General features: G+C 40.9%; 1 protein-coding gene across 1 annotated transcript in view; it reads left to right on the plus strand.

Annotated features, from left to right (window-relative positions):
• The window catches only part of TMEM212 (transmembrane protein 212), a 45809-nt gene extending 41708 nt beyond the window's left edge, over window positions 1-4101 (plus strand). Inside the window, exons 2-3 of the mRNA XM_007114535.2 lie at window positions 1034-1093; window positions 2077-4101. Coding sequence (XP_007114597.1) covers window positions 1034-1093; window positions 2077-2472 — 456 coding nt within the window. The 3' untranslated portion in view covers window positions 2473-4101. The remainder of the gene's footprint in view (window positions 1-1033; window positions 1094-2076) is intronic.
• The last annotated feature ends 7402 nt before the right edge of the window (window positions 4102-11503 follow it).

An 11503-nucleotide genomic window follows, 5' to 3' on the forward strand; every position in this document is an offset into this window, starting at 1 on the left:
AGGCTCCGGCCGCGCAGGCTCAGCGGCCATGGCTCACGGGCCCAGCCGCTCCGCGGCATGTGGGATCTTCCCGGACCGGGGCACGAACCCGTGTCCCCTGCATTGGCAGGCGGACTCTCAACCACTGCGCCACCAGGGAAGCTCCGTAACTCTTTTTAAACCTGTCCTCATTCTATATCTTATTTCAGGCACATCTCTTCCTGGTTTTCTCTCCCAAACTCAAAACGTTCCTTGACCAGGAACAAACGATTTATGGGCTGGGAATAAGCAATTTCCAGACTCTGATTACAAAGGTCTCCATCAGACCCGGTGCCGAAGTGAAGATGAGCCCAGAATTTGTTTTTCATTATCTATTGCTCAGTTCTGGTGACACCATTCCCTCTTTTGTGGAACTATTTTCATTCTGCATTTGGGGGCTTTTTCTTCAACGGAGACTATGAAGAACTCTCTTTTGAAAAGCTGGACACCACTGCCCCCAGAACAATAAATGCCCCATCATACATTCATTCTAATGATAATCTTTGTTACTTGAGAGACAGGGATCACCAGCAGGCTGAGGCCGCAGAATCTCAAAAGAAAGCAAAGAGTAAAAGATACACCACTGCCAGGAGGGTTTGCGGGGTGGGTGCGGTTCTGTGACACGTTTCCTTTTCAGTTCCTCCCATTTGTAAATTTAGCAATTTGGAAAAAGATGAACAATAGACAATTAATCAAAATAAAACATACGGCAAGGGTTTTAAGGCCAAGCTTTCATTGCAGTGACATCTTACAGTAGTAAAGGTTATAATTGTGATGGCAACGGCAACATAGAAAATCAAGAAAATGAGCTTGTGTGAATCATGTCTCTGTGACACTGATGGCTTCTTTTCCTCATTGTCATCACGGATGAGGAGGTGATCAGAGCCATAAATCCATTTAGCCATTTGCTATTCCTTCTGGTTTATGATAAAGTTGTCAAACCGTGAAGCAAACTGAACTCTTTCCAGAGGTACCTTCTCTCACGGGATATTGTTTTTCCATTTTCCTTTCACAGGCCATCATGACTGGTATACTCCTACTGTTGGCTCACAAAGAGTGGACCCAGAGACACCTGGTAAATGTATAGACATCGCGTAGGTTGGCAGAGAAAGTTTGAAGGTCAAATCTCTACTAGTTCAGGATGGAACACAGAGAATGATTTCTGATTATAATTGAATCCTATCTAATAGATGCCTTACTATGATGGATTTCAGTCATAAACGATGTTTTAAATGCATAATTTTTATCTGATACCTGCTCCAAACATTTTCTACCAGTTCCTGTGATTATTGTATTTAAGTAGTGTAGTTTGGGGAGGACAGAATCAGTGTTAGTCTTCCTGAATTTCATTCTGAAAAAGTGGATCTATAGGATCCTCTGTTCTTAATAATGTATTTTCAAGTCTCAGTTCCTCAATTTGGCATTTCCTTCCAATCTCCCTGTTACTTCTTCCCCTAAAAAAGGATGAAAAGTCTGTGATATCTTGCATTTCAACAGTATAGAGCCAAGTAAATCCCAAGGTACAGAAAGACTACCTTGATTTGATTATAGCTCCTCTTCCCATGGCTACAGCAGGGCTTCTCAAACTTTAATATACGTGTGAATCACCTGAGCATTTGGTTTAAATGCAGATTTTGATTCAGTAGATCTGAGTGAGGCCTGAGATTCTACATCTCTAATAAGTTCCCAGGGGATATTAGTGCTCCTGGACCATAGACCACACTCTAAATAACAAGGTCCTAGGGTAAGGCAGGGATTCTCTTCACTCATCTTTGTTTTCCACCCAGACGGGTTCTCAGCACATGATAGGAGGTAAGTAAATACATGTGTTGATGGAGTTGATTTCATTTTTGCTCCAGTGGGTCGATATGTTATTCTCCCATAGTGAAGGTTCAAGAGGAAGGCAAAAGGGCCTAAAGAGATGGCTGTAACCCATTTCTCCTTCATTTCCCAGTAGGAAAGATTAATAGCCAGCATCTCTTTCTTTCCACATATTGCTAAGAAGCTTCTCAAAAATCTAGTTCCCAAAGTAACAATTTGTTTCTGCTTTATTTTCAGTGGGAAGCTAGTTTCACCTTTGTGACTCTGAGCATCCTGGGATGTCCACTTCATTTTACTGTAGCCTTGGCATCTGCTCTCCTTGGCCCATATTGCTTCTACTCGTTTTGGGGGATTGCAGGGACCAATTACCTTGGTTATGCAGTTGCCTTTCCTTTTCCGTATGCAAAATTCCCATCCCTTTGTGTAGACCCACCACACTATGAAGAGTACCACCTGACACTTCAAGCCTTAGACCTGTGCCTGAGCTTTGCCATGCTCTGTGTGTCCCTGACAGCGTTCATCACACTTTCTGCAAGACTTATCCGGAATGGACATATAAATGTAAGTTTCCAGAAAGGGGGAGCCAGTTCCTGTTCCATCCTCAATGCTAAAATGGAAAGTTTGGTATATTAATACTTAATCTGTCTCTCTTTTTTACCCCTGTGTCTTGTATAACCAAAATTCTCCCACTCTTTCTACTTCTACTGCAGCTAAGAGGCTGATATATAATACATCAACATCAGATTTAGCTTTCTAACTTTTTCCGAAAGGGCTGATAATAATGTTAATATGATAATAATAGAATTATGAACTGAATATTTAGTATGTGTCAGTGTACTTCCCATTTCACAGATAGTAAACGGAGGCTAAAGAGTTTGTATAACTTGCCCAAGGTCACACAACTTAATGACTAGTAGGACCAGATTCAGAACGCAGAGCTATTTCTCCTCATCAGGCCAGATTTGTCCTGGCCTCCCTCATCCCCCTCCTTGCATCCTCTGCTCCTCTGCCAGACCGTTAAGATGCAAGGCTCTGGCCTCCAGAAGGGTTAGAGCGGTGTCGCTGGGAAAACAGCACAAGTGATTTCTGATTCCAAATTCCTACAGTTGATACTGGGTTCCTCCTTTGTGGGTTGAACAGCCTCCCTCTGAAAAGAGGTATTTCTCACTGCAAACTCTTATACTGGCTTTATGATTCAAGTTAGGATTATATCAGGGTCAAGTGAATTTGGGTTATGTTAGCCAATTTTTTTCCAGTTTCATCCTATCAGCACCAACCAGTAAAGCTGGAAGACAAGAATTTGGCACTCTCAATGCTTTTTGTGGTCAGTCTTGTCCTCTTCAACTTCTTCATAAATCTGCAAAGGAAATCCTGTACATTCTTAGGAACAGAGTTGATTTTACAAGGAACTTGCTGCGAAACAAGGCAAGCAGACCAAAATCACCGCCCCCGTTGTACTGCCAGGGCATGTAGAGGTTTAGTATTTGAGAATTCTCCCTTGTGGCAAATGTCCTAACTTTCTAGACTATTTACTAAGGAACATATGCATAGGAGAACCACACATTAAAAGTTGACAGTCATCATAACCCCTTAGCATGCATAGCTAATCAGACATCTGGCTGTCATTTTAAGCATGACCCTCACAACATTGAGGTTTAATGTAGGGTGGAGGATAGGGAGAAAAGAATGAAAAATATATATGCCGAGCTTGGTAAGCCAACAGTGACTTGCATGGAAACCCAACAGTGAGACCACCTAAAGTGCCTGGAGAGAGGGAAAATTAATTGAAAGCAGAGCAAAGTTCTGTGACTTCAGGGTTTTGCCTTTGCCCATCTTGCTCAGAACAGTTTCTTGCTGTGTGGTTTCTGAGCTAGGTATAGGACCCAGTGCAACTACAACACGTTCCTCAAAGGGAATCAGTGACATCAGAAGCACCCAGGGTTTTTGTGAAACTAGATTTCTGCATCCCTTCCAGGTCCATTCCCACTATGTCAGAAATTCTGGGGTTGGAGGCAGGGAACGTGCGTTTTTAACACATGCCCCCAAGAGATCCTGATGAAAATTCTCTTCCTAGCACACAATGCACTAAGTATCAATTCTGGACAGAATCTCAGTTTTCCCATTTGCATAAAATGCAGCACTAGTTTGGGTGAGAGTTCTAGATAAATTTAATAAGCATGTCTTTGGTGAACATTCTTGGATGACTTGACGCCACTTAATCCATAGGGGTGGCAGATCACATTTCGTTAGCGAGGATGAGTGGCTGACATAATGGGATATGATGTCCTGTATTAATAAATACACCACTGTTGCCCCGAGACCAAAAGGAGCTCATGGAGCCTGCACAAACCTTTGTTACCATGCAGAAATCTCAGCTACGTTAGGCACAATTTCTAGCAGTGAAATAAATGCATTGTTTATCAAAATTCTAGAAAACACATAACTTTCTTAGAAAGAAAGGTGGATCGTTTGCTGGGATACAGAGTTCTACATAGTGATTCTACTTTGAATGAACCTTTGTGTAGTTATGTTGTTAGATTCCCTACAGTGCTGAAAGGGATAAGTAATATTTTTTAATTTTTATTTAAAACTACTAATAAACATTGTGAAATATGCTGCTGATTCATACTTTTTTCATATAAACAGAACACTGAAAATGCTTTTAAAACCTGCCCACTTTGAAGTGTCTGCCTGAAAAGTAAAATTCTTTTATGTAAATATAGTACATAGCAGGAAATTCAAGAGCTATGAAAATTTGTAAAAAAGAGAAAAGTGATGGTTTGAAGGAGGATTTGGGGGAAATTGTGGTTGTACTGTAAAACAAAATCATTTTTTTCAGATCTATATGTAACAGTCAATATTATGATGAAAAATATTCCCTTGTAAGGGTTTGTTTCTGCAAGTTTAAAAACATGTTTTCAAAAATGAATCAAGCACCCCTTTAGGAATCACCGCATTCATTATTTCTTCCTTCCTGTGTCTTTTCAGTTTAGTAGAATTGAAGTCATCTTGTGTCCCAGTCAGCTCAAGCTGCTATTGAAAAATGCCGTAGACTGGGTGGCTCAACCAACACACATTTATTTCTCACAGTTCCAGAGACTGGAAGTCCAAGATCAAAGTGCCAGCATGGTTGGTTTTGGGTGACGCCTTTCTTCCTGGCTTGTGGATGGCTGCCTGCTCACTATGTTCTCTCAAGGCCTTTCCTGGGCTTGCTCCTAGAGAGAGGAGCAATCTCTCTGTCTCCTATTTTTTACAGACACTAATCTCATCATGAGGACCCCACACTTATGACCTCATCTAAACTTAATTACCTCCCAAATGACTTACTTCCAAATACCATCACAGTGGGGATTGGGATTTCAACATATGGATTTAGGAGGGGACATAAACAGTTGATAGCATCTTACTGAAAGTAACACAGTGACAGTGTATGAGCAGGCAGTCAACTGGTACCCAACTAAAACCAGAGGTCTAATGCTTGAAAGAGGCATGAAGGGTTTGATTATTTTGACAAACACTCGCAAAAGCATGGTGTGAGTGCTACAGACTGTTTGGGTCACCCCCAAGATCTACACTGAAGCACTAACCCCCACTGTGATGGTGGTAATTAGATTTGGATGAGGTCATGAGGGCAGAGCCCCCGTGATGGGGTTAGTGCCCTTATAAGAAAATGAAGAGACCAGCGTGCTCTGTCTCTCTCCACCGTGATAGTATACAGCAAGAAGGGGACCGTTTACAAACTAGGAAGTGGGCTCCCACCAGACACTGAATCATCTGACACCTTGATCTTGGACTTCCAGGCTCCAGAACTGTGAGAAATGTCTGTTGTTTAAGCCATCCAGTCTATGGTAGTGTGTTATAGCAGCCCAGGCTGACTAAGACAGTGAGTCCTTCCAAATTTCAAGGGCCTCGTGGGAAGGGGTGGAGCTGGGTGGGAGAGGACTAAGAGACTCTGTTTGTGTGGTTCCATGCAACACACTGAAGTGACTCTGTGGGCTTAGGACTCAGTGCAGAGGGCAAATGAGCACCACACAGAATTAAGTTGAAAAACTAAAATGCATAACATCCGTAGCTGAAATTGTCTACATTCTTGGTCCAGTAAGTAATAAAGTGATGAGAAAGGAAAGAATTGGGACGCCAGACGCGCTGCAGCTGTCCCCTGCAGCTACTCTGCCCCTCCTCCATGGAATGGAATGGTTTCATTTGTTTTCCTTTCATTATTCATTGTTATGTTTGGGGTTGTTTTTTTTTTAATGAAAGGGGGAAAGAAAATATTTTCTCCTTCTCATGTGATACAATGGTTTTATTATTTTTTTCAATGAACTGAGAAATATTTGCCATAAAAGATGTAGGTAAACCCTCTAAATGCAGTTTAAAACATGGGGACAGATTATTTATCAGTGGAGGACAAACAAAAGGCAAATTAACAGCAATATACTGGTTCCAGATCTTTCAGCAGACATACTCTGCATCATTAGCAATAGAAATGTGTTTTGAAAGAAATTCTTCCATGATTCTTATCCTAAAGTTCTGAGGTCCCACATTGGGCTATAGCAAGGTATTTCTGGTGCTTCTGGGAAATAATCCCCTCGGGCAGATCCAGTAAAGCTCAAGCAGTACCGTGCAACTGTAAGAATCCACTGTATTTCTTCCTCACAAATTCTCTTATGTGGTCACCTCAAAGTGGTCAGTTGAAAAATCAGAATCTAGAAAAATAATTGCAATTTCGGGCATTACTATTCCTTCTATCTCATAATTTTCTCTGGAATAATAATAATGGTGACATAAAACTGAGTGATAGAAGAATAATTGTAGGTGTTATTTATTGGACAGTTACTATTTGCCTACTTTATTCCTGACAACACTCCAAAGCTCATTGACCCCATTTCACAGATGAGGATGTCAAGGTGGCCATGTAGGGTCAGGGTTCTCTCCCAGGTCTTGAAGGGCCTAGAGACCAGGCTCCTCGCTACTGGACCACACCTCTTAGGTGGTGCATCTCTAGTCTTACTTACTCCAGGTGACTTGGCATAGTCATGATTTTCATGGACAATTTTTCTTATGTTTCTCACAGACAAAAATTAACTTATGTTTTAGAAATGAAAGCTATTTTCTCCAGGATATTTTCATTCTATTAAATCAGTGGGACCATGCCAAGGGTGATAGCAAGTTACTAAGAGAGGAGAAGTGTCCATTATAATGTATTAAAAAAAGTTCGGGGCTTCCTGGTGGCGCAGTGGTTGAGAGTCCGCCTGCCGATACAGGGGACACGGGTTTGTGCCCCGGTCTGGGAAGATCCCACATGCCGCGGAGCGGCTGGGCCCGTGAGCCATGGCCGCTGAGCCTGGGCGTCTGGAGCCTGTGCTCCGCAACGGGAGAGGCCACAACAGTGAGAGGCCCGTGTACTGCAAAAAAAAAAAAAAAAAAAAAAAAACTCGATATTTTGTCAAAGAGGGAGCAATAGGTGGGGAGGGGTTAGTAACCAGAGAACTGCTTTTTGTCCATTTTTACTTTATAAATTATTGTGAGCTTCAACATATTTCCCTTTTGACATTATCTTTTAATATAAAATATCCTCGTAGACTTTTTTCCTTGTCCCTTACTCTTAATCTAAAATGTTCTTACTATGAATATAATTTTTAACAAATTTTATATGTTTTAAATGTCATATTTTTAAAAATTAGAAATAGATTTAAAAGAAAGAAGAAATTTTTGTTTCATAACAGGGCAGAAACTTGAGTAGAAATCAGAAGCCTCCATTCTCTACAATCATTTAAAGTCAGTTTTCAACAAAGAAAACTGAATTTATACTAGTGAATATTTCGGAAAGACTGTGATGGTGCTAATCTGTGTGTACAAAACCATTTAGGAGTGCAACAATGTTGGTTGGATACTTTAAATTTTATTAATTAAAGAGGAGAATACGTGACAGCTACTATTGGATGCCTGAGTTCACGCCTCAGATGAAAAAAGGGAGAGAAATAGAGGAAATAATGAGGGTGAAACACAATGGGAGCCGTGGGGGGTGAGGAATGACACGACACTTCCCCTCTCAGACCGAGCCTAGGAACCAGAGACGACGGTGGACGTGCACCCTGCACACATCAGTAGTCGTGCACCTGAGCTCCCTCATCTCTGAGACCACAGGGCTTGGCAGCCGACCTCCAAAGACCTTGCCAGATCTTTCTCAGTCTGTGATTTTGAAAGAAAATTTTATTTCACTTGAGAAGATTACCATTCAGAAGGGAGGACTGTCAGCAGCAATGGGTGGCTCTCTAGCTGTCCTAAGCCACACTGATGTGTCACTGGGGTGCACCACATGGCCTTGCTATGCCAGCTCAAGGAGTGATAGACACCAGCAACGGTACTCGAGAGAGGCTTGAGAGTTGTCACAGATCCACAGCGCACTGTAACCGCTTGAGTAAAGCACCTTTCTTTGCTCCATGTTCCATCTGTCATACCAAACCAACCAGAAGTATCTTGTTGATTGTCTTTTTAAAAACTTAGTATTATATATTGCTCAGCCATAAAAAAGAATGAAATATTGCCATTTGTGGCAACATGGATGGACCTAGAGATTATCATACTAAGTGAAGTAAGTCAGAAAAAGAAAGACAAATATGAGATCACTTATATGTGGGATCTAAACAATAATACAAGTGAATCTATATACAAAACAGAAACAGACTCACAGACATAGAAAACAAACTTATGGTTACCAAAGAGGAAAGGTGAGGGAGGGGTAAATTAGGAGTATGGGATTAATAGATACAAACTACTACACATAAAATAGATAAGCAACAAGGATTTACTGTCTAACACAGGGAACAATATTGCATATCTTGTAATAACCTATAATGGAAAATAATCTGAAAAAAGATATATATATATATAACTGAATCACTGTTCTGTACACCTAAAACTAACACAATATTGTAAGTCAACTACACTTCAATTTTAAAAATTTTTAAAAAAACAAAACAAAAAACAGCATTATATAATTGAATAAGTGAGAAGCTTATGACTCCACTTTATTTTATTTGCAAAAAGATTGTTCTTAAATATATTTATTCTCTTACATCTTATAATTAACTTAGAGTCCTGGATGAAACAGAAAGCTCCTTGTTAAAGCAATAGAATTACTAGGTTCTGGACAGCAATTAGTACCTATTGGACAAGAGGAGTATCTTCTGTTCATTCACCAGAAATGACTTCTCTCTTGTCACATATCAAGAATTATGAACCTAAAGCCCTAAATATAATATTCATTATTTATCCTTGCTCCTCAACATTTATTGAGCATGTACTATGAGCCAGATATCATGCTAAAGTACTGAAAAATGAGCAAAACACATTCTGGCACTCCATTGACTTATAAGGACTGAGGGGAAATGAGACTTGGGCCAGGAGGATCAAGAGCCCAGATGAGGAATAACAAGACCTGAGTTAGGTAGTGATAGTGGGCATGAGAAGAGGTGATACATTTGAGAGATATTTAGGAAGTAGAATCAATGGACTTCATAACAGGTAGCATGTGGGACAAAGGAGGAGTCCAGGAAGATGCAAAGGGGTTCTGGACCATGAGAGACAAGACAGAGTGATTGGATTTAATGTGTGAGTCCCACTCTTTCCACTTAAGGTAAATATTCAGTTTCACATCTCATCATTAAAAAAAAATTATTGTAAGAACTTAATAGAAGAAATCAGAGGACTTCTACCTGGGATTCTAGCCAATGAGGTACTAAAATTTGCCATCGGACACTCCATCAAGTTGTTTGCATACCAAAAATCAATTATGCCTTGCTTTGAGTTTATAATAAACCTAGTGCAGAAGGCCATGGGCTATAAGACAGTTTCAATCCAGGCTGAATTAATTTAACAATGTATCTCTTCTTTTCTTCTACTGAATCTCCCATGGCAAGGATTGGCCATGAATGACCTATAGATAGCCAAGCCCAATGGTCTGTTTTCAATCCACATCTTCCTTGACTGCTTTCTTCATGAAATTATCTCCCTTGACTTCCACACACCATTCTCTTTGGTTCTCTTCCTTCTCCATGGCTTTTCCTCCTCAGTCTCCTCCGAAAGGTCCTCTGCTCACCACTTAAAGACTGGTGCCCTCACTTACCACTTTTGGGCTGGCGCCTCACACATCCACATCTGTAGCCCAGTCCCCTCTCCTGCTCTAACGAGCTCTACATCTGACTGTTTTCTAGACACTCTTTTGGTGTCCCTCAGATACATCAAGCTCCAGGTGTTCATCGTGGAGTGCATCATCTCTTTGTCCTCAACACCTGCTCCTCTTCCTGTATCTGCAGCTCAGTTGCCAACACTCATGATACTCAGGACAAGCCTGAGACCTGGAGTCATCCTTGACTCCTTACACCTGAGTCCATCACCGTATCCTGACAACTGTACCTCTCAAGTATTTTTCTAATGTGTCCTCCGTTCTCTGTACCAACGGAGAGAACCCAGGTTTGGCTCCCATATTCTCTCACTCAGACTGCTTTGCTTCCAGTCTGTCTTTCTTAAAAAGTATCCTCCACACAGGCTCTAGAAGGAGCTCTCAGGTTCACATCTGTGCTTATCATTCCCCTGCTTTAAATCCTTCTGTGGCTCCCCTTCACTCTCAGGATACAGCCAAGCTCCTTTGCATGACATCATGTGTACTCAGCTCCTCTCTGAGCACGTGAGTTCCTCAAGGACAGGGACTGTCTAAGGTGAGCAAGAAAGGTGGGACTGGCAGTGTAAGAATCAAAAGAGGAAAAGGGAAGCTGGTTGCGATACTAGATGTCATTTTTATGTCTTCCTAGCCATAGCTAAAATCTTACCTAAACCTACAGCAGGAATATTTTAAATTTAAAGACAAGTCACATGTCATGGGGAAATTTACTATAGTCATGGAATCCAAAAAGAATCTCCAGAAAGGAATACATAGAAAAAGTAGATTTGAATTTCCATACCAAGGAGCAGTGGTTTAATGAAGAATTGCTTTCAGCATTATGAAACAGAGAGAACCTGATATGGTACTTTTGAAATCAGACAGTTTGAGGGGTAATTGCTTCTTCTGTCACGTACTATCTGAGCAGCCTTGAGCAAATGAATACTGAATCTCTCTGAGCCTAAGGTCCTTGTTGGTAAAATGGAGATAACACCTACCTCACATGTTGCAAAATGAAATGATATAATTACTATTAAGAGCCTTGACACTGAGCATGGTACTTGATAGGCCTCAAGAAATGTTTGCTATCTTCCCCTCACTGCTAATCAAATTAAAATTCTTGACTCAGTCAAAGATTTCAGAAAGTGCCCTTTAGCCTTCTGTAAGTTTTGAAAAACCCCAAACCAGTCCAAACCAGACAAAACAAACAGCAAACCACCAAAAGAGATAGTCAACAGAGAGACTCCCTACTCTTTAGGCAGCCCCTGTCCACAAAAGTAATGGTTCTTCTGGACCGTTTCATGCTTATGCCAGATATTTTATTACACATTTATTTCTTTTTTTATATCTCTCTGCCATCCCCCTCCACCAGTATCACCAATTTTGTTCTCTCTGGTGATTCCTTTTAAATCCTTAAGAGGTACAATGATGCTGTTACTTGAGTCATTCTTCATCGGGCTCCTGTGACATAAAAAAGGCTAAATTAAATGTCAGAAATGACAC

Source organism: Physeter macrocephalus, chromosome 1 (genome assembly GCF_002837175.3).
Source record: "Physeter macrocephalus isolate SW-GA chromosome 1, ASM283717v5, whole genome shotgun sequence".
NCBI classification, from domain to species: domain Eukaryota; kingdom Metazoa; phylum Chordata; class Mammalia; order Artiodactyla; family Physeteridae; genus Physeter; species Physeter macrocephalus.